The 24,549-nt window shown below is 32.3% G+C and overlaps 1 protein-coding gene across 1 annotated transcript in view; it reads right to left on the bottom strand.

The window, feature by feature from the left end:
• The window catches only part of LOC118191513 (uncharacterized), a 54,743-nt gene that overhangs the window by 9,866 nt on the left and 20,328 nt on the right, over positions 1 to 24,549 (bottom strand). Inside the window, exon 2 of the mRNA XM_035362320.2 lies at positions 1 to 24,549. This exon is cut by the window's left edge and continues 9,866 nt beyond it. Within this exon, the coding sequence (XP_035218211.1) occupies positions 22,934 to 24,549 (1,616 nt within the window). The 3' untranslated portion in view covers positions 1 to 22,933.

The following is a 24,549-nucleotide window of genomic DNA, read 5'->3' as shown; positions in this document are numbered from 1 at the left end:
GGGATGTTACCATCGCCTTTTAAATGAGTAATTTCATCTTGATAAAAAAGAATACTCTTCTGAGCAATTAATGGGGAAAATGTACATTCTAAAATAATACTTAGATATTAAACTTACTTGGTTCAGGAAATTGGGGTACAGTACATAATAATTTAATAATCATCATCAGTGTTCTATTTCTAGGTAAATGAAACAGCATTGGATTTCTCAATGTTAAATTTTCTAACCTTGTATCCAGGACTCCAGCACACGAATGCATTTTTACCTACTCGTTTGACTTATGCTATGTCAAATTTAATTTTCTGGACAATATCATTACAGCTCTATGCATAATTTAATTTGCTTTTACACATTTGAGTGACTTTACATAATTCAGAGCCAAAGGCTTTCCGAGATTCTATAATTAGTAGCTGAAGGAGATTCACAAAGCTATTACAATTAAATCACACACATTTATTGGTGCAATACAATGCCGAGATCTGGAATCGCCAGGACTTTGGTGATTCAAGATTTTGAAAATTTCCAGGTTTTAGATCATCAGTTTAAAATCTAGTAACATATGCAGAAGTTATAAAATTAAAAATATGGGAGGGGGGAAGGAGCATTTATAACCTTAAGGAAAATCAAAATTTGCCCTTCCCCGCGAAAAAAAGGGCAATGTTTGTTTAATAAACATTTCTTTCAATATACATCGTTTAAGTTGTTCCATTTTTTGGTGCTAATACTTTCTCCTTAGTTTTACAGATAAACATAATCTCTTTTTAAGTTTCAAAGTTCTGCTGTTCAAACCCTGTATTTGTATGCTGAGAATTACCACTAAACTCCCATTTAAAATCATTTCCAACAGTCTCATCGTCACTTTTTTCAGCATCTGTAGCGATATTCTCTGGATTTAAAACCATACTTCAGCTTTCGGTGTCAGTTATTTGATTGATGACTACTGCCTTATTATCATAATTGAAAATTTCTGTTATATCATCTGTATTTGTTACTACTTTTCCTCACAAATTCCATTAACTAGAAAATTTTCACCTTTTGTTTAATGTCCAAAAATCTCAAAATTCATGGCCATCGGCATCAATACAAACTACCACAGTAAAATATGATAATTCACCACATATTATGTCAAGCATTTTTAAAAATATCTGCAAACACATCCTCCCAGGACCTTGCAATGCAGGGAGATGTTATGCTGAAGTATTTCAAAAATCCTTGAATGGACTTGCAACTACTCAGAAAATTTAAATAATATATCAGCATTTTAGTATAATAGCACTCTGATATCTATTGTCTGAATGCTGGATGTATAATTTGAAGGAAATAATAAGATGGATACCTTCTTCAAGGTAATTTTTTATTATTAGCAAGTTCGATTGTTTATATGAGGCTATTTCAGCAGAAATTTTAAGTATCTCAAAACCATAGCGATTTTTTATTTTGTTTAAAACCTTTCCAACGAATGATTTTTCATTACTCTCGCATTATGCGCTGCTCAATTCTCTCATAACGTTCACAGCCGATTAATTTCTCACTCACCTAACATGTAAAAAACAGTAGGTGTTTTAAAAAATGGTGGCATGCTGAAAATTACATAAAACAGCCACGAACTAACAAAATTAGAAACACAAGAAACATCTATAATGAAACATTCAAAACAACATAAAACAGCAACAAATTAACTAAATTAAAAATGCAACAATCATTATAGTAACTCGCTTAAATCACTTAACTCTCCCCCCCTTTGATCTTCAGTCTCCATGCGCAGCAATCACTTTTAACCGAGAAAAGTATCCAAAGAACTACACAATTCTCAGCACAGCAGAGCAAACTGTTTCTCTATGCACGCACTTAACCTGTTTTAACTTCTAAAAACATCAGAGAGTTGTATAAAGTAAGTTCATTGAATGTGCATCCCTATACTCTCTGCTACTAGCAAAGGACTGCATTTCTCAAAAACTGCAACACTTTCTTTCCGTTACCAGGCAAACTCTACAGTGGCATTACAAGAAGAAACACCATACACTTATTGGAACAAACACAAGCATGACCCCTGAATTTCAAAACCACATGCTGCCGAGATAAATTAAGTATTAAGCATTGGCATAATGTCTTCACAACCATTAGTAGGTTGCTTACTTTGGTGACATACTGCTTGCTTTTCTGGTTGATTCTTATTGGGGTTGGGTGGATAATGTAATAGTGATGATTTTTCTGTTATTTATTAAAATGGATGTCAGAAGCCATGAAAAAATCAACAAGCTCCTATTTTTATATCATATATTTGCTACCATGAAAGTCAAAAATTGGAAAATGTCGTTGGTGAAGGACCGAATATTTGGTTATATTCTTATACATTCAGACCATTACTATTTGTTGTTGCAATAAACAAGAGTATATAATATATCAATCATATAAAAGTTTATTATTGGTGTTATTTTCTTTTCTCATTCAGAATGTACTTTTCATTTTACATTCAACAGTTTGTTTACAAGTGCTGTTACTTAAGCTTTTTCCTATTTTGACATACATCATGTTTTAATAATAAAGTATGATTTAAAAATGTAAAAATAAATATTTTTATTCTAAATTCACCATCAGTGCATGGCAAATGTTTATACTTCTTGGCGTAAGTAAGAAATAAGGATATTTAGCAAATATTTTAGACATACATCAAGCAACTCTGTGAATGTTGACACTCATTGGAAATGTCGACATTCTCCAGATTTTGGTCTTTCACAGTAACGTACCCTTGACTTTCCAATGCCAAACTCCTCACATGATTTTGTGACAGATATGCCTTTATGTATTTTGGGCAGCAATTTCACTTTTTGTTTGACTAACACTGAAACATGCTTTCCTTCTGCAAATCCTGCTACAACTCCAGAGCTAGAAATTATTTCCAACAGAAACAAAAATTCAAATTTTAATTTTGTTAAGACAGTTGTAGCAATAATAACCTCAAAAGAAAAAATAACAATCAGGATCAGATTCAAAAGTTAAGAAAAAGCACAATCTGCTATGTCTACAGTAGTTCCTTTTCCCCTTATAAGTTGCTATGCCAGCACAAGCAGTATGAGTAACATGCCATTCCAAATATGTCTTGTCAAATATTAAAATGCTAACCCACTCCAGGGGTTGAAAACATGGCCGTTGCCATTAATACAATATCAATCAATATATTGTCATTGGCCAAGGTGTGATTTCCAGCAGGTTTTAGAAAGTAACAAGCACGCAGCTCACTTAACCGAGAAAAATTACTTTCATGGCACACCTTGATATTTTCCATTCCTAGAATTTGTGAAGAAAAAATACTTTTACTGGTGGACCAAATATTAGATTATTCTGGATATTGTACATTTGAATTCAATACTGTATTATTAACAACATTATTAGACTGTGGAATAACAGTAGCTGCCCTGGTTGGGACATTTCCTCAGCGTTATGAATTGGAGGATGTAGGGTTGATCACCTGAACATATCTGAATCCAAGCTGAGTTTTAGAAGTTTTGAGTTTTCTTTCCAGAAGGAAAATGGAGGCAACCACAGAAATTGGTAGCACGACTTCTACAACAGTTTGTATATTTTTGATTTTGTTTGTCCTTTTTGGTAGCCATCAACTAATTTGTCCCCCCCTAACATACTTATATAGCTGTATAGCAGTGTTGTAGCTCTAGGATGAGTGGTGCCTTTTCTGAAGGTTAAAGCCCTTCATATTTAAAAACCTAGTTCTCCAAATGGATAGAAAACTGAAGTAAGTCTGTCATCTGGTAATCTCTTCAAACCTGTCATACTTTTTTTTTTTTTTTTTTTTTTATATAAAAGGGATCTGGAAAAGTGGCACTGTGCTTTGGTTTTATTTTTTGTCAAGTAAACATACTATGTACTTTATATCCATAGTCAAACTAGAGCAGAATAAACCTTACCCTTGTTGACACTTGAAAGTAAACTTTCAATTAAGATTTTAACTGACTTCTGGCACCAAGGGTTGATGACAAACTGTTCAATCGAGTTGTCTGTGGTCATCTGTGCCTACAAGCAAAATTTTGAGTAATTTGCTGCTTAGGCAGTGAAGGAATTTTGCACTTGATAACTGTGCAGGCAGCCAATTTAAAACATCACAGAAAATAATTTTATCCTTTGGTCTAACAATCATTGCTGGGATTGAAGAATTAATAGTATTATGCTGGTGCTGAAAATGCTGCCTGCCTGGATTCTGAATTCTATAGCAACTGTACCAGTAACATTACTATTACCAGAAATATCACAATGCAATTTAAGAATGCTTACAGCTTAACGCTTACAGTGTGGAACTACTGTTTTAGTAAATCAGAATTAGAAATAATTCATTTCCTCTTATTAACAGTACAGGGCTTAGCCTTAACAGTAACACTAATGTTAATATTGAACTATTCGGTAACAAAACAGCATGCCAAAATTTCACACTTACCTTCAAGAAACTGGATCCATTGATAAAGTTCTAGCTGAAGAGTTTTTGTAGTTATCCAAGTGGTCACTAGAAAAATGTCTTCTTTTATACCTGGTAAAAGACTTAATCAGTGCATCACATTTGTTCCATAATTCCCAAAGAAATTCCAAAATATTAGATGCTGTAGTTGAAGAATCAAATCTAATATTATTAGCACTATTTGTAGTACAAGCAGTTTAGTAGCAGAGTCCATACTTAACTTATCAGTATTCAGAAGTGGTGGTAATTCATCCACAGCTGGTAATGCTGTATGTACTAGTACTCACCAGAGTGACTATAGAGACAACATTCACTGATAAAAGCAAGAGACTGAATCCTTTGGTTCCTGCATTTAGGTCAAAATTAATTTAGAACAGCTGTTATAACTGTTAAAAAGCATAATATTATGATACTCAAGTTACCTTTTTGATGCATCTAGAGGACATTTGGTAGAATGTGGCAAATTAGGAGACCAGCAAATATAATAATTTTTCAGTCACAAATATATTTAATCTATCAGTAATTCTAAAAGAGCTAGATGATCAACAGGACAACTAATGCAGCAAACTTCACTGAAGAAGCTTTCTAGATTACCTTGATTAAATCTATAAGTTAAAAGACAAATAATTTCGAAATTATTTTGGAGATAGAAATATAATGCTCTGGTTGACAAGATACTAATAAACATTGTTGATAAGGCAACATTTCACTTTTCATTTCAGAAAAACATCTTTCAGGAAATATCAAACTTCTCTGTACAATGTATATTTAGCACACAATGATATATTTCATTACCAAAGAACACACAGAAGTTCATAACATTAAAAAACTGGCTGATTAAAATACTTTCTTCTATAAATGAATATTCTCAAAATAAATACTTGATGACGTTGCAAACTTTTTTGAGAATAATTCCACCATTTAACTGTTTCCTTTCCACATCTTTTAACCTCAAGATACTCATGCTAATTTACATAATAATTTTTAATAATCAATGATGGTATAGATGATAATTGTTGAAAAATAACTTTGCTTACTCATAATTTAAAAAATGCCTATTAACTGTAAATTATTATCAGGTACATGATTGCATAACTTGATCAGGTGAGGCAAAAGGCTAAAATATAAATATTTATACAGTTGCAACTAAGGCTAAGGAATGAATGGATTTTGATGAAAATATTTAAGTCCTTCCATCATGTCTGTAGAACTTAAATCTCATACCCTAGCAAAAACTGCACATCGAATGTCCTTCAAGGCTTTTAAATTACAGACCTTATACCAATTGCAATGAATGTATCTTTTGAATTCTATGCAACTTGCTCAGAGTCCAATAATACCCTTATTTAGCTAAGAATAAAATTTTTTGAAAGTATGGCATAATTGGCACTTTGTTTCATATGCACATTTCCTTTCTGTCAATTTATTCTAATCTAAGCTTCTAACTAGTGGCTTTATTTCAAGACAGTTATTATTTTGTAAGCTACTTTCATCTTTCTGTTATTTCACTGGCAATATATTTTGTTGTTTTCTAACAACACTGAATCCTCCTTGTCCACTGTCATTATCATCATCATTAATAAATGATGGGGACAGCACCATCATAATAGCCTTATGGGCTGCTAAGCCAGCCAGTATGCTGGGGCCCATAACGACACACCATGACATATGCCAAATTTTTATTTAGACCCACAGAACCCCAGAATTTGGCTAGTGGAACAGTTTAAACTCACAGAAAGGAAATGTAAATGCACTGAACCCCCGGGGCAAATGCCGAGCAAACCCACGTTAAAACAACCCTGGATGGGGATGTTTCTAAGAGAGACTTCATTTCCATTTTCCTTGTCATTTTGATGCATTTCTTTTTTGAGCATTTGAAAAATTCATTAAGAATGTAGCAACTTGTTTTCAAATTTTGCAAAGGGATATTTTTATTCCAAATTCCTTTGGCAATCACCATCTTCAAAATGTACTAACCAAATAGTTCCATTTCCAGTTTTAAACTCATCTGCACGTAGTTACCCAACGCATCACAATTTATTCATATTTCTTAAACTATGCTAATTTATTCCTTGCATTATTACATATAGCTGTAGTACATTCATGAGATAGCAATGTTAATGAATTTTAATTTAATATTAAACAGTGCTATCACTCATCATAGTTCACTTTGCCAACTAAACATAACAGTTTCTCCATTTTAACTGCTCTTATAATTCAAGTGATGTCAGCGAGTTGATGCCAATGTTATCTAACTTGAGCATTCAAGAGTCCAATAATAAATCTACTAAACTTGTACTATGCATATTTGTCATCCAGATGGGAAAGTGGTTAGTGATTGCTGTACCGAAGGGCCTGGATTCGAATCTGGGACAAGACATTGGATGTAAATTGTCTGTCCCTTCATAGGAGGCAACGGTGGCCCACATATTAGGTGCTTCAATAATAAAGTGACCACCACTTTTGGCCTCATGCCTGTTATTAGAAGAAAAAAATTACTATACGTATTCAATTAACTACAATAATTTACTGAAATAAGTAAAGAAATTAAATGCATATACATTATTTATTGGATCAACAAAGATTTTATAAATAGGCCTTTCCTCATTCATGACAAATGTTTACTCCAAAACACTCAAAATCGATCTATCTATGGTTAACACATATATTAGTTTTAACTTTTTCATTTAAAAACATAATTGTCAGTGTCTATAACCAGTCTTGATGATTAATGATTTTTTCCTAGAAAACAACTATTGGATTCAAGAAAATGCGTTTTCATACAAAATAAAGCAGTGGTTGTCAAACAGTGTTCAGGAGACACTTTGCGATTAGTTGTGAAAAAGCTTTCTTGTTTAAAATTACCCCGTACTTAAATGAAAATTTTGATATCATTATCAGAACTGCCAAAGATAAATAAGCCTGCTTATAAATATAACATTTAAAGATGCCCAATATAATCCTAGCTATCTGCAATGATTGCAGCATAACTTACAACACTTTTAAGCAAAAATGGCCATGAAATTAACCCACCAATTTTAGCATTTTCACTCAGTGATAAATTATCCTAAATGTAATTGATAATTTTGTGGTTGGTTACATAAAAAATATACTTAAAAACTATTTATGGTTCATCTCTACAGTGAGTATCTTAGAATCTTATGAATGTCTTCAGCAAAATTTAAAATACCTAGGTTTTGCATTACTAGACATGAAGCACATGGCACTCAGACTATTATACTTATTTTCTCCAGAAATTTTATAACTAGTTCAAACAGTGAGTTGGCTGACATTCATTTTGACTCCAGAGTAAACACATTTGAACTCTGATGATCTGTTCTTGCTACAATTTATGCAAGACCATTCAGTTTACACAGAGAACAAAATTTGCTACTGCTAACTCCTTATAAACCTTCACAACTGCAATCATCATATCAATGTTTCTCATCTTACTCTGGTTACAAAATGATTCCTGTTGCTTCACAGCAGTGGTCTTCAAACTTTGTCAACTCACCTAACTCTTAGAGCCATGAGGTTCTTTTCGGGAACCACATCTTACCCTTAGAAAACTATATCTTAAAATAATATTTCAAGTAGATCAATATGTTATAGGTACCTTTTATAAAGACAATTGAAGAAAGGTATTATACTTTTTATTAAAAAAATTTCTATATAAATTTATGTAAGTTATACATTAATGTCATTAAATCATGCATTACCCACCCTTGCATTATACATAGTGACTGGAGTGTGGTCGAAATTTTTGACAAAAACTGCTGAAGTCTCTATTGTCTGAAGTCACATTCATATTGTGCTACATAAGTTGAGAAATATTTTTTACTTACATACCTTGCTCCAGATGACATTAAAATGCTTACAACTGTATGAGAAACTTCTAGATACACTGCATGAATCTGCAACCAAAAATTTAAAAGCTGCCCTTTCTTAAATTTAGATTTTAAAGTTGAATCTGTTAACATGTCAATAAGTTATTCCCATCTTTCACTGGTAAGCCTTGATTTACTATAGTACTCGAATGGATTTTTCATCATCACACTTAGTTTTCTTCAACTGAAAAAGGTGCTCCACTATATAACTTTTAACACTGTTTAATTCATTTTCTAATAGAAAATTGGTTAGTTTTGTAACATATTGCTCGCCATTCTCTCCGACATATATCATATGTCGAATTTTTATTTCAACCCACAGAACGCCAGGATTTGACTTGTGAAACAGTTTGATGACCACTGCTTTACAGCATTCAGAACATCATGAAAATACTTCAAGAACTTTTTTTATTTCCTTAAGTAGGTAACTGTATATTTATTGAGTTAAACACATTCACAACACAGTTTCATTATTCAATAAAGGTTACCATTAGTTTGGATACTGGAACCACATCTAAATATATTATTTTGGAGATCTGGTTAAAAAAATACCTCCAGAAATATACTATTCTTTTGCATCTTAACTATAAAGATTTAACACAGAGCTTCATAAATTTACCTAGACACTTAAAATACTCAGCAATATTCTGAAAGCATCTGAATCAGCACAGAATGGAATACATAATGAACATCAAAAGCTGCAGGAGGAAATTTTTGACTTTTCCCATCAGAATTAAAGAGGTTTTTACAGTATTTTTTAACTTTATTAATAATCTCAATTTAAAAATGGCTGCCTTTCTGAATCCTTTCTCAGTTTAAATGTCCACTTCTTTTTCACTCTATTCAGCAAGCTTATGTTCAGTGTGCATGTATGATTTAAATAACTGCAGGTACCCAAAACTTCAACACATATCTAGTTTTCCCATGGTTTTATACTTTTCAGATCTGAGTTACATTACATTAATAAAAACACTGAATCAATTTCGAATTCCTTGTTTTCATACAATTTTAACTAAGATGAAATAAGAACTGCAGCAAGACTTATCCATGTGTAGCTTCTTAAAGAATTTTACATTTATAAAACTGACAACAAATTATCACATGCATTATCAGATTTTTTTCAATATAAGCAAACTTAAGGACCAGCAAACTCAGTAACAGTTTTAGTAATACAGTCAATCCTTTTTAATTTAATTTTACTTTTGGATGAATGGACTCCCTTTTTCTTTTGATCTAACAGAAACGACTGAAAAATTTATGTCTCAAGCAGCAGCAATTCACAAATGTATTGGAGCTTCAAGCAGTGCATAATTTTTAAACTAAAGAATTCATAAATTATGCTAATAAAAAAGATAACACTCACTAACAAAATACCAACAATGTTCCACAAGTTTCTCATCTAATAAATATATTCCTCCATATGCATTGACCTCGATAGAACTGTTATTTAAATACTTCTGATTTTTCTTCATACAGATTTTTAAAAAAGCACAAAAACACACATTAACAAGGTCAACTCTTTACTATAAAGAAACACTGCAACATTTCATTTTCTGCATATCACACCAGGAAGTCCACTGACTAGTATGTAACCTTCAAATAACCAATCTTTATTTTCCACATTTTAAGATCTGTACAATAAAAAATATTTTAAACCTTGTATGTTGCCAGATATTATACTTCCAAACAAGTTAATGCTATATTCCAAATATAAAAAACAAACCAAGGATATTGTAACAAGACATGCTATTGAAGACGCTGCACATGATGCCATGTACTTAGTCCAAGAATGATATAGGTGCAATTAACTATAAAATAAGAAATATAAATATAGTACTCTAAATTTATATTCTATTTCGCTTAACATATTTGTGATTTTCAAAGGTAATGATAAGCCTCCACGGCGACTTGAAGCTCTGTATTAGCTGGTTCTTTCAGATCCAATAGTGGAAGATGTTTAAAAATGGACTATTTACAGTTTATTTATATTCTCATGAAATAAATAATATAATATTGCATATTATGAATACATCATAAAATTACAGTATATCTCTAAAATGAACATGAAATGCATCAAGCTGTTAATTTTTAAAAATGATACAGTTTTACTCAAAATTATTGATGTATGTACAGCAAAATGAATTTTCTTTCTTAATTTGGAATGATTTCTTTATTTCCTTGGAACTGATATTTTTACACTTCAAATGCAAAAATTATTGCATCTGGGAAAAAAAAAAAAAAAAAAAAAAAACATCAAAGGATCTGCACATTGAAAGTACAGTCAACTCCCAGTTTACCAGAAGACGTCTATAGTTAATTCAGAATCATGGTTACTATGAATACAAAGAAAAGATGAATGAACCATATTATAAACAACAGGAAAATACTTTTAATAATTTATCTATATTTTTAAACAGTTTATTTTTGGAGAATACATTTATTTAACAAATTTACTTTTAACCACCACTTAAATAGTGTTTATCTATTGTAGATTACGCAGAACTAAATTACTTATCATTTGATATAACTGCTGTTCTCCATACACCATTTTGGCTTTTCTCCCAGTAGTTTTGTTTTATGCTGATGGTTATTTCCCTAATATTTTGGAATTAATGAACTGAACTACTTTGAAAAGGCTGTTAAAATACTAGAAAGATAGAAATTTTCCCTTACTAAAAAGCTGTCATTTTGATGATTAAAACCCAGAATGTAAAATATTTAACATACTTCTTTATAAACAATGGTTCAATATTTAAAATTATTTATCACCAACATACATTAAAGCATTACACAATGAGATATATTTTATGATCCTATAAATTATATAGACAAAATAAAATGTGTACATTATACTAATTTGAAACAAAGTACATACAAACTGTACAGTGCTGATACAAGATACATTCAACTTTCCCTTTTCACTGATCATATTCATTTAAGGGATATTTTCCTTTTCACATACTATAGGCAGTATAAATTATGCTTTGCCACCAAATGAATTCTAGCATATTTAATATATATATGGAAACAAGCAAACTTAGAAGTAATTATGTTGTAAAAATATTGATGGCAGATCATACTGAAATGTTGATCCATAATGAATGGCAAATTTGGCAGCCCGGAAAGATTCAATGTTAATCTTTATTTCAATTGGCATTTGAGGCCACAATTCACTTGGCACTCTTAATTGTGCCTATTCAAAAACATTTACATTTTTGATACTGTTAGAAGATGAAGAGAGCAGCAAGGCAATAGCAAAGTGCACAGTTACCCATTATGCCAGCTTAATAGAAAGGATTTGGTTCTAGAAACTTTAAGTTCTGAGTTAATTATATCATCATCATGTAGAAGTCATATAATATGGATTGATCTAGAAATGACAGTTTAGAAAAGTCATTACTACAGTACAAAGTCTGTAATCTGGACCTGAAAGCTACAAACTTTATGCGCATGCATAAACACATACGCATGCGTGTTTAATGTATAACGGATGGTATAAGCTAGGCTAAAATTATCTAAGGCATTTCAGTTAATGTTGCAGATTGCACTGTTCCTTAATCTTCTAATTGGATCCGGCTTATTATTTTTTGCAGACTGTTAGAACAATTTTATAAAAATTAATCTTGAACTTTCGATTATGTCAAAAAAAGTTTCCAATTCTGGAGCTGCCAAAGGATCTACAAAGCGCAAGAATGTTTAATGTCCATTAAACAAAAAGCGGAATTACTGCAAAAAATGGATAAAGGTCTATCCGTCTCAAAATCATGGGAGAAGTATGGCATTGGAAAGTTCACTATAGATGACACAAGAAAAAGGAACTTTTTGAATTTTTTCTGGAAGCATCTTAAACAATTTACATTGAAAGAAATGTTTAATAAAGTAAACAATAAATATTAAGCTTTTTTTTTTGGTAAATTTTGATATCCTTTAGATCATAATTGTTCTTTATTTCATATTTTTAATTGCATCATTTCTGCATGCCATCTTACCAGATTTAAATTGATGATCTATAATCCGGAAAAAAACCCTAATCCAGAATCGCCGAAGTCCCGATTACGAACTTTGTACTGTACTTTTAGAATAAAGAAGGGATTTAAAAAATTGCTCAAATTAAAATGAGGAATTAAGGAGCTACTGCTAATTTAAATTATAATCTTGATTTACATATCTTTATGTTACATGGTCCCACCCCTTTCAAAGAGAAAAATGCTTGGCAACAGAGAAGCCTTTTTAAGAGATAAAAAGCACTAAAGCATTAGCAAAAGAGAAATAATTTTAAAAATAAAAATAATCAAATTTTGTTCGAAATAACTGAAAAAATATACATTTTGATAATGTTTTTATGAAAATTATCAGTCCTTTGTACTTTGGAGCCCACACAGTCACATATTTTCAGGGAAAGGCTTTTCAAAAAGTTTCACACGATATCATAATTATAAAAATTTCATACACCAATTACTTATTTTGAATAATCACAACAAAATTCATAACTCATTTTCATTGTTAGAACTTATAACATCAAATATTTTATAATGGTATTATTGAAATTACAGTTTTTACTGCTATTATTACATTTCCAGTTTTCTTATTTTACATAGAATTGGAAGACCTCCACTGCCTCTTCAAACACAAACACAGCAATCTATCTGAGCATATCCACTATAGCTGACTGGTGTATTCTCCACCAGTGGATGCTCAGGCAATTACTTAAAAAGGTCTCCATTCCTTATATAAGGTAACTGGCCTTTTTGAACTGTATCAAAACATTTCATTAAAAAAAAAAAAAAAAAAAAAAAAAAAACATGTTATTATATGAAAAATAAAAGTATTTCTATGTAAAAAAGTGCATTTTTTCACAAGGTAGAAGGCCTTAAAGTTTATATTGCATGGAGAGAGTAAAAGAAACAATTATACAGAGGTAAAAATAGGTCTCTGTTTTTGAACCCGTACTCCCTCAACATACTCTAGCTTTGCATAAAATTATTTATCAATTATACAATTATTAATTCATTTACCATAATTTCAAAATAATTTTACTTTTAATTACATTAGTCACAAACTATTACAATTATTCAGTTTCTTCAATTGTTGGCATTTCTATATTTATTATATTTAATACCAAAACATTTCACATTTCCTACATTATATTCAAAACACAATTTTATATCCATTTTCCGTACAAGTATTGAAAATTACTTAACATTTCTCATATTACACTCATTCTTAAAATAATTATTAAATTCTTTAAAGAATTCAAAGTTTTTTTAAACAATAATTACAAATATTTAAATTCATAACTTAATTATGAAACATTAAATCCTTTGATTTAAAATTTTAGACACTTTCATAAAATAGTGCTAAATTCTTAAAAAGATTAATTGTTACTACTTTTTATATGATCGTACTAAAACATTTCTTGCTGCACTAATTACAATCTTTATTAATGAAAGCACTAACATAAAATTTCAAAATCCATAGCACTATCTGAATTCTTTGATTGACAAAAATATATTAATGATGAAGTGAGGAAGTGAAAATAAATTTATTGCAATCTTGAAGCACATTCTTTAAACAGCTATTAATGGCCATCAAAAGCTGTGGGAATGCTTGACACACTAAATTTCTGAAAACACTCATTAAATAATTTTATCATACACAGACGTTTGATTAATTTTGGACAGCTGGTACTAGGTTGCATTTTTAAGCACTTGCAGCAGATCCGTACTTTTTCTTTCACTATAAATATTGAAGAGGTGGCCAAAATAAATTTGAAACTGACTTGGTATGAAGTGCAGTAGTAATTTCACATTGCGTTTCATTGGAAATTAGAACTTTAAGACTTGCATATAAACAGGCACATTTATTTGAATTTTGTAGACACTTTATACACTAGAGACAGCACAGCAATTTTTATCTTGCCGACTAGATCATAATAGCATTGTAGAAATATTGACTGCACAAATATGTAGAATACTGATCCATAATGGTTTGGTTTATTTAATTACGGCAAAGCACACTAGGGCTACCTGTTTAAGGGAAGGTATGCATTTGTTGAGGACTTTCTAAGGGAAACTGGCTTGTATACACGTTACACATGTGGAAAACCATGAAAACGCCCATGCAGCCAGCCCGTTCGCAGGATTCGAACCTCGGACTGAACTACCAGTGTTCAGCAAGTTTACCGCTCGGCCGCTGGTGGGCATTGATCCATAATGAAGAGCAAACTAGCAGCCAAGGCAGATTAAATTTTCATCTTTACTTTAAAAACACGTTGCAGCCCAAAACAGCTTGGCACTCTAATTTATACCTATTTCAAAATGTTTAAATTTTCTACACATTTGTGGTAAGAACAGAAGCTGCAAGCAACAGTTTAGCTAGACCAAGGTACAGAAAGGAAGAAAGTTCTGTTCAGGATGAAATTCTAACTCAAAGTGAGGTAGTTTCAGCTCTGAATGCATTTGATAGGATAATTACACTGGTCATCAAAATTAAAGGATAATGACAGAAATAAGATATAACAAATACTTAATGCAAAATTATTATTAGAAATTTGTACAATTTAGGAATTTGAGGTATTAAGGGATTGCAGTATACTTATTAAGTGCAGAGAATTAATTTAAATGCAATAAGGCTGCACCCGGTCATTTTTGGTTGCTTTGATCAGCATAGTTATAATTCTTGATAGGAATTGAAGTATTATTTGTTTTGCTGATATTTTTAAACAACTTTTTTGCTATTTTTACAATACAGTTTTTGTTAATATCTAGGTCATTGTGGATTGCATTGTTTGTAAACCAAAGTGTTGATCAAGTCTTGTAAAACTGCATGCCACTTTTGAACTTATGGAAGGTCCAGTGAGAAATGTGACACCCTAAGGCATCCGATGCATGCTCAATCTGGCTCAAGACCTTGTTTGCAAGTATGAGGTCAAGCATCGTCATCTATTAGCAAAAACTCTTAGCCAACAGCACCCCTAAACAATCTAACTTGGGATTCCAATAACTTGTCCACATATCACTGAGTGATTACAGAACCTACAGATATGCAACCATTTGTCATACCTCCTAAAATCCTTAAACTGCAGTTGCAGAAACGGGATATTCCATGGACAAGGGAAGGCAAATTTAGTGTTCCTTCATCTCCCTGAATACAAATATGTCTAGAATCACTGTTCAGACTATAGCTGCACTCATCAGTAAACAATACTCCGATTCAATAATCTTGACTCCATAGAACATAATGACAACACCAGTTTAAACGAGTCTCTCTCAAAGCTAGAAACATTTGAATCAGGCTCCTGGGAAAAAGCCACATCCTGAGTGGACTCATTATCATTGATGCGTGTTTGTGTCTTCAGATATATAGTTATTCTGTAGAAATTGAGTCAGTGTAAAAGCACAGATTAGCTACTGTTTGAGATAAAGGAAATCTGGCAATTGCATGGCAAATATTAGTCAGTGCATCATAACAATTTTCATCAGGCATTCAGAGTCCGAAATGAGAGAGATCGTCGAAGTCTGAGAAGGCTAGGCGTGTAGGTGGAGCTAACTGGTCAGATCGTCGAACAGCCAATGGCATAGCTGGAAAGAGTGCACTTCCGAATAAGTCAGGTATTGGAAAGGAGGTGAGGCTTAGTTAGCATACTTAATTTCAATGTGAAAAATTATAAAATTAACAGAAGTAATGAAAACATGGAGTGAAATACATAACAAAATTTAGGAATTTGAGGTATTAAGGGATTGCAGTATACTTATTAAGTGCAGAGAATTAATTTAAATGCAATAAGGCTGCACCCGGTCATTTTTGGTTGCTTTGATCAGCATAGTTATAATTCTTGATAGGAATTGAAGTATTATTTGTTTTGCTGATATTTTTAAACAACTTTTTTGCTATTTTTACAATACAGTTTTTGTTAATATCTAGGTCATTGTGGATTGCATTGTTTGTAAATATAACACTAGCAATTAGCCATTTGTCTCGACGTAAACGTTTTGAATTTGATTTTTTTCATTTTTGAATTACAAACAAAACCCCCAGACTGGGCATGCAACACGGTCTTATACACGAATACCCTGTTTTCTATACAAAGGAGTTTCAGAAAATTAAGGGGCTGAGTAAAGTTTTAGTACTTAGAAAATTATTTAGAATATAGGTAGCGTGTGAGGCCCATGTGTCTTTGGTCTAAAATGAAGTTAAGGTACTTATTTCACTCAGGAGATACTAGTATTATAAATACCAAGGGTGATATTTAAATCCACTGTTTTGTTGAATACAGCTTCCGATTTTTCAACATCTGTCTATCTTTTATTGCATCCAAGACTCTTAGTGCTTGGATGTGTGAACAACTGAGAGCATAGACGTAGTCTGGTGAAGGATCAAAATATTATATGATGCTAGTGTAGTGAAGGGGTTATGTGGAATCTCATTCGTATAAAGTGAAAAAAGGATCTGCGAGAACAATCAGCAAGGGTTTCACAATACGTGGAGTGAGTACTGTTATGAAGAACCACAAAATATCTACTGTAGGAATTTATGATGTATTCCGGGAAATCCAGAGTGATCAACTTGCCTGACAAGTTTTTTCTTTATACAATCAGCTATAAATTTGGTTACACAATATAGTTGGTGCATTGCTGAATGCTTGATGGAATCTGTATCGTTGAGTAATCATAATAATGTTTTCATTGATGAGGTCTTGGATGCATTTTGATGATAGCTTCTGCAATTTTACTTAGTGTTGATAAAATTATTATCGGTCAGTATGATGATGCGAAGTTTGGATCTTTACCCAGCTTCAAAACAGGCGAAATGATTGCTGTCTTCCAATTGGCTAGATCTTGGGCCTTTGCGATTTTTTTTCCTTCTCGATATAACTACTAACTTCCGAAGACATGATTAAAAGGGTGTTACTTTTGTATGTTTTGACTGAAATTGTGCAACGAAGGAAGAAATTAAGTTTTCTGTTTGTGTGTGTGAAATTGAGATGCATAATTATCTGCAACTGACTTAACTTTTGAAAATCAATGTAAGCAATCCTGTTTGGGCTGTTAATGCGGCAGAACCTTGATATTGTATCACTTAGACCTAGAAATTGCATTTCAGAGTTATCATCTGCTGAAAGCGATTCTAAGAGTCTGGTCCAGTCGAGTTGTGCATGTTATTTAATTAGTCCTGACTTCTTGATTTACTTGATTCATAGCATTTTTATTTGTCGGACATCTGGACTTTTGCAACTGTTTCCAAGCATAATTTCAATGTCTGATCAGTTCACGAATGGCAGCATTTTTATATCTTTTTTTCTTCCTTAATTTCTTTGCTTTTTTGTGCAAGTGCCCAGTGTAATTCCTCATTAAATGTGCCTAACACATTTCTTGTGTGTATTGTATTGAATGTGTACTGGGTGTTGTTTTAGAGCTTTGGCATAACCTGCCCCGTTAGTGACAAGGGCTTTTCTGTCTGGTGTTCATTTCTATCATAACTAGGTTATGATCTGATGACATTTCACACAGACTTTCTATGTAGCTTGAAGAATTAATATTTTTTAAGATAAAGAAATCCATAATAGACGGTCTACTAATACCACAGTGTGTTGGTTTGATTGGGAATGCCAGGTTAATGTTGGCCGCTTGGGTAAATTTATTTATTATGCGCCCATATGGATTAATATCACAGCAATTCCAAACGCAGTGCTCTGGAACGAGTTGGACACAAACCATTGATTTTCTTACGTATCCTCCAACCTCGTTAAGCCTTCATGCAGTAGTAGATTGGCTAATTCAATTTCATACAGCAGTCTGAAGGTCTAAAACCAAATCTCTAGTAGTCACTTCTAGATTTTCTTGAGGTGACGGCAGAAAAAAAGTTTTCTGGTGCAGTTGTTGCTCTTGGTCATCCTTAACCAGGTTATTAACTGATGGAGTGTTTAAAAAGCACTTCTTCATAATGACACTTAGAGGGATATTCAACTCTTGGACAACCTCCAATTATTTGCCACTTTTAAATTCACTTAAATCATGCATTTGAGCCATAAATACTGATCACTCTATTCATGATTATTTGAAACATTAACTTATTGAGGAAAAAAAAAAAAATCTCATTATCCTTTAACCATTCATTTGTCTCGAAAACTGCGACACAGAGCCCGCCCTTGCGCTGCAAGTTTCAGTGTGTCTTTGTTGGTCTGTGGGTGTGAACGTACGTAGTCTGACCTTACGCGTACTTTGTAACACTAGTGCATTCTAAAATAACTAACTGTGTTGCGGTTTTCGAGACAAATGAATGCAGCGCGTAATAGTCAAATGGTTAATTTTGAAGACCAGTGTAATACACTAAAAATAATATTGGCTGTGTGAGTTTTAGTTCCATTTTATCACCAGCATTATGCAAGATATGAAACATGGATTAGTCTCAAAATGATTCAGTGCAGAAAATTATTCTTAGAATAGAGGGCAAATAAGTAATTAAATTTAAGCATTAAATGACTATTGCTAATTTAAATTATATTTTGCATATTTGTTACCGTTCTTGCATACCTTCCCCTTAAGGGAGAAAAAGGCTTAGTGACATAGAAGCTTTTTTAGATGAGCATTAAAGCAGTAGCAAGTGAAGAGGAATATAAATCATAACATTTTAACCAACATAATTAAACAATTGTATAATTTTTAAGTGCAAGATTTTAAAACAGTAATTCTTAGTCTTATTAAATTTTTCAGTATTTGATATCAACATCTGTTTTTTCTCTTATCACAAATAAAAACTTTCACATAACAAGTACGTATTCTAATTGTTACACATAAAAATTTGACTAATTTTCACACTGATTAATATTTTAACATCATAAATATAGTAGGCCTAATAATGATTTCACTGTTATTATCTTTCATTTGTAATTCCTTATTCTGGCAAACTGGAAGGCTCCATAGTACTTCTAAAAATACATTTCCATTAACACTTCATTTTCATGTGAGCTAACTAGTGTTCGTTCTGCACCAGCGGCTCATGGTCGCTCTTGCAGTTACTTGAAAAGGCCTGTTCCTTGAATCTGGAGAAAATTCAATAATATTTCAAGAACTTTAGTTCCACATCTGCATTCCATACCCAAATTGTATAATATTTTGATATTATATTTCTGTATTCAAATATGAGTAAGTTCATGAAACAAATGACAGGGTACAGTCAAACTTAAATGCGCTTTATTTGCTTTCTCATTGCAATTGTAAATATTCTTCAAAATTTCTCTTCCTTTGCTAATATTTTCTTCTCAAAGGCTTTTCTCTCACCAAACATTTTTCTCTTTGAAGGGGCAGGAGAATATATAAAATATAAAACAAAATTATTAAACTTAATTGGAAGCAACTGGCAGCAGATGTTTAAACTCATAAATTTTAATTAAACACAACTCTGCTTGAAAGATACGCTTTGCACCATTTTGCATCACTGGGAAGCCCATTAAGGCACTCTTTCCCTGCACTGCTAAATCTTCAGCCCAATCACCACGCAGGATTAAAACAAAGACTTTCTAAATAGTACCACAACTAACTATGCATCCTCTTTCGCTACTTTGGCCTCCTGCTGACAACCTGTTGCTAAGCCACTGCTAGCTCTTTTCCCTTACATAAAATGTAATTCCATATCTAAAATTGTGGCACATTCCTATTGGTCTAAGATTGAAGAAAATGTGTGCTACGAAATTCGTCATAAAAAAAACAAATGATGTTTAACTACCAAAGTGGTCATGCTTCCAAAATTCCATCTCATCATCCACTACACTGCAATTTCCAGCCATCTATGCAGAAGCTTTCTTGGCGATGACTACAAAGTGAACTGGTGCCTTTCCCAATTAAGCTGTCATCTGATATTTAGTTATCTACAACAAAATAAATCATCATCATCATCATATATATGCAGTTTCCTTTTTATTGTATTTTCTAATTTGACATTACACAAGAAAATTTTAATTTTTATTCCCCACTAGAAACATATCGAAGAGAGCCTGAAATGCACTTGGTTATTGTATGTTTTTGTCAGAGTTCTCCAGAAAGTTGCACTTAAAATCCTGTCCTGGAAACTTTGCTTTCCAAAGCTTTTTTCTGCAATTACCAATTCCAACAAAATCTAAAATAATAACCATGTGCAACAAATCACTGTAAAGATCTTTATTATTCCCCATATGTCTCTTTTAATTTGTATTACTCCAACAGATTCTAATTATACATTTACACTGAAACCATCCTGTTTGGTTATTGGTAGGTATACTTGCTTATATTATGCAATCGTTTGCAACTTTATTCTCTGATCAATCTACTAGAGGCTGAGTGGTTAAGGCTGCTGAATATTGGAAGTTCGGCTCAGGTTCAATCCGAGGCGTACAAGATGACTGTAGTGTTGGTTTCCCCAATATGTAATGTGAATGCAACACAGCTTTCCTTAGGTAGTCCTTCATGAAACATCCCTCTACTTAAGCAGGTAGCTCTTGAGTACTTTGCCACAGTCAAATAAGCTCATTCTTTTATCATGCCACATCAGAAGTTCTCTGTAATGTCATATTCCTTTTTCGTTTATAATTAGTGGGTACATTTGCATATTTAGTTTTGGGGACCTTTTATAACAAAAACGAAGGTTGACCTCCCTTCTCCCCATCAACATCAAATTTTCAAGCAAAAAAAATCTCATCTTTTCATATATCAGATATAAGGTTACTCAGAATATGGTAGCTTTCCCATACATATTAATACATCTACCTTATTTCAGAAATACATCCCACCAAATGGTGCACATGTGTATTTGCTCAGGCCTGCATCTCTCATGATCCAACTGTTTTTTTTTGGGGGGGGTGGACAATCTATTTAATTCTGACATTCCAAAATAGAATAAGACATTAAATAAGCTATACATTAGAAAAATAATCCTGGTATGTTTATATTAGTAATTTTATCAACCTTTGTAAAATTATATGTTGTTTATTTCATTCAAAAAGATAACACAAATTAATTAAATGGTTAATTATAACCTTGAAGCTAATGATACTATTTCTTCTTTTACATTTCCAGTTAACCCACAAGAGTTTACAAAGTTGAATTTTCAGTACAACCGTAGACATTTACTTTATAAATTGGTTTCATACAAATAATAAACTTTCCCTGGGGGGTTCCTTCTAATTCCATCTGCATTTCCTGTTATTATGCACTTAGCAGTTTTCTAATTACCAAAATAAAACTTAGGTAAAAATGTACAGTTAATTTAGTTTTGCACTTAAATAAATAAAAAAAAGAGAGAGAGAATAAGCATCAGTTTTTTCAACTAATCAGGTTGCACAGGTATTTCTAATGACAAAACATATTTCCAAAAAAGTTACTATAACATAACTAATTAATAACATTAACATAACATACAAATTAACAGCAACGAGAGAAAATACGGTAACAATTTAAATAAGCAACATTAATATAAAATTGCAGCTACAGTTACACTAATTGTGAGGAAAATAAAAACATAATTTATGCATTATGAACTGCTGCTAAGTGTAAAATCTTCATAATTCACCATGACAGCACCCATAGTTCAGCACCTTTATAGATTACAAACTTTTCTTTTTGGCAATACATTGAATAACCAATAAATTAAATGCTCTCATGCAGTTTTACTTATAAATAAGTATAAGGATTTTACATTAATATTACACAAAGTATGTGCCATTAACAATCATTCTTGGCACAATATGAGACAAAATATGAAACAATTATAAATAGATCTGGGAGTATTTTGTGAAAAATGCCTCATAATCTTCAACAGATTTTTGACAATGCACGTAGCAGAAAAAGTACACAATACATTTAAAGGCATTTAATAAAGTAGTTTTTGTATGCAATCACTTCATACAATAAATTATTACAAGCCTTCAGAAGGCAAAAAAATTTGATTAGAAAACAAGCTGAACACATAATTAGGGAGATGAAGGGCTGAAAGTTTAGATTAATCAGAATTTTGATTTACCTTTCTAAAATTCATTATAAGCTTATAAAATAAAAGCAATAAATAATACATAGAGCAACACACATAATTCTGAAAAATTTCCCAATTTACAGAAAGTTGATCACACAAACGCAACATGCACTTTGTAATTCATCAATAACATTAATAAAAATATTCTCTTTGAAATATATATAATATTTTTAAACCCTTATATATGTTCAATGATACAATAATCCTTAGCCAAGCACAAATGATAGTCAATAAAAAGAACGGTTTATGAAATACAAAAATAGATAACCAAACTAATAATTAAGCAATATGCACAGCATAATTGATCAGACACAAAGTAAAACACAAGTGTGTTTGTTCTCACATCAATTTTAGAATGCTTCACAGAAGCCCACACCACCATAATATAAATACTTTACAACTGTCTCCTTAAAAATAGCCTAAATTACATTTAATAATACTATAAACGTAATATATGATTCAAAACCTGATTTGTAACTTCAGCCCTTCAACTGTTAATGCTATTATTTTCATCTACAGTACCCATTCTAAAATAAAAAATAAAATAAAATAAAATAAAAAATTAAAATAAAAATAAAAATTACATAAATGACATGAATGGGCTAAACTCTGATGCCTGACCGACAACATTTGTTCCATCGTGCGAACTGACAGCAACAACATTTACTCTATTCTGATCAGTCATCATAGCAGGAACAGCAGATGGTGGAGTTGGTCCAACATGTGGATGTGCATGAGGATGTTGATGTGTGTGCTGATGGTGATGGTGATGGTGATGATGAGGTTGGTGATGTCTTTGTTCCATAAACGTCACTTGATAATTATGAGCAGCAGCACCTAGCTGCTGTAAAGCAACAGCTGCATGGCTATGAAGTGTTTCCTGATGAGATGATTCATAACTATATACAACTGGCGCTGGTGGAGGATTATTAGTTCCAATTACAGATACAGCTGTTTGTAACTCAATATGCTGCTGAGGTTGAAGCTGATTATTCTCAGATTCAGTTGGTTGATTTTTATTTGGAGGAGAATAAACACTTACTTCATAACCTTGTCTTCTCTGCTTCCTAGGTCTATAAGGACCTTTAGCAGTAGCATTTTCACCATGATGTTTGCGAAAATGTTCTTTTAATTTATCCCTACGAGAACTACAATAATCACAATGCTCACACTTGAATGGCTTTTCATTTAGGTGAATACGCTCATGTCTTACTAAATGACTCTTTTCAATGAAAGCTCTACCACAAATGGAGCATATATGAGAACGAACAGCAGTATGAGTTCTATGATGAGATCCTAATTGACTTTTTTTAGGTGTACTATATTTACAATTTGGGAAATGGCAACGAAAGACATCACCTGTATGAATTCTTTTATGAGAAAAGAGATGTGATTGATATTTTGTACTAAAGCCGCAAGTGTCGCATAAGAATGGTCGATCTTCACGATGAGATGCAAGATGTTGATCAAGACTTGCTTTGATTGCAAAGCGTCTTTCACAGTGTTCACACTGATAAGGCTTCTCCCCAGTATGACACCTCATGTGACAGTCCAAATTTGCTTTTGTTCTACATCGATGATCACATTCATCGCATTTAAATGGACGTTCATCAGTATGCCTCATGCGATGAGACAATAAAAATTGTATTCTGTCACAGGTATATTCACAAGTTTCACAACGAAATGGTGGACCCTGAAAGTGTGTTTTCATGTGAAGGTAATATTCTCGATTCCATTTGCAAGTAAAATCACAAACTTTGCACTTATACGTAACATCCTTCGCGTGAATGCGAGAAACATGTTGCTCTAATCTGACAGAACTGTGAGCTATATAAGAACAGTTAGGACATTTTACACCATCTTTCCATTTTGATTTATTTCCATGGCCATTTACCGACTCCTCAATACTAGAATCAGTAGCACTAGAGCTACCTTCATCATCATCGTCATCATCTTCAGAGTCAGTTTCTGAAACGTAGCGTTTTTTGGTAGGTTTACCAACAGGCTTTTTGTTTCGAGTAGGAGACAACTGAGCCTGCTTTGGCTGTTTCATATTTTGTTTAGATGATTTGGAAGTATGCTTCATGGCTGGTTTTGCTGAAATACTCCCTGAAGATTTTCGTGTTATTTTTATTGGTGGTACCGTTTTCTGCACTTGGGTTGATCTTCTTGTTGTCATAGTAATCTTCCGGGGGG

The sequence above is a fragment of the Stegodyphus dumicola genome, chromosome X1, assembly GCF_044657685.1.
Source record: "Stegodyphus dumicola isolate Sdum_Otavi_A_Nest chromosome X1, ASM4465768v1".
Classification (NCBI taxonomy): domain Eukaryota; kingdom Metazoa; phylum Arthropoda; class Arachnida; order Araneae; family Eresidae; genus Stegodyphus; species Stegodyphus dumicola.
The sequence above is the reverse complement of the archived record's forward strand: the minus strand, read 5'-3'. Positions and strand labels throughout refer to the sequence as shown.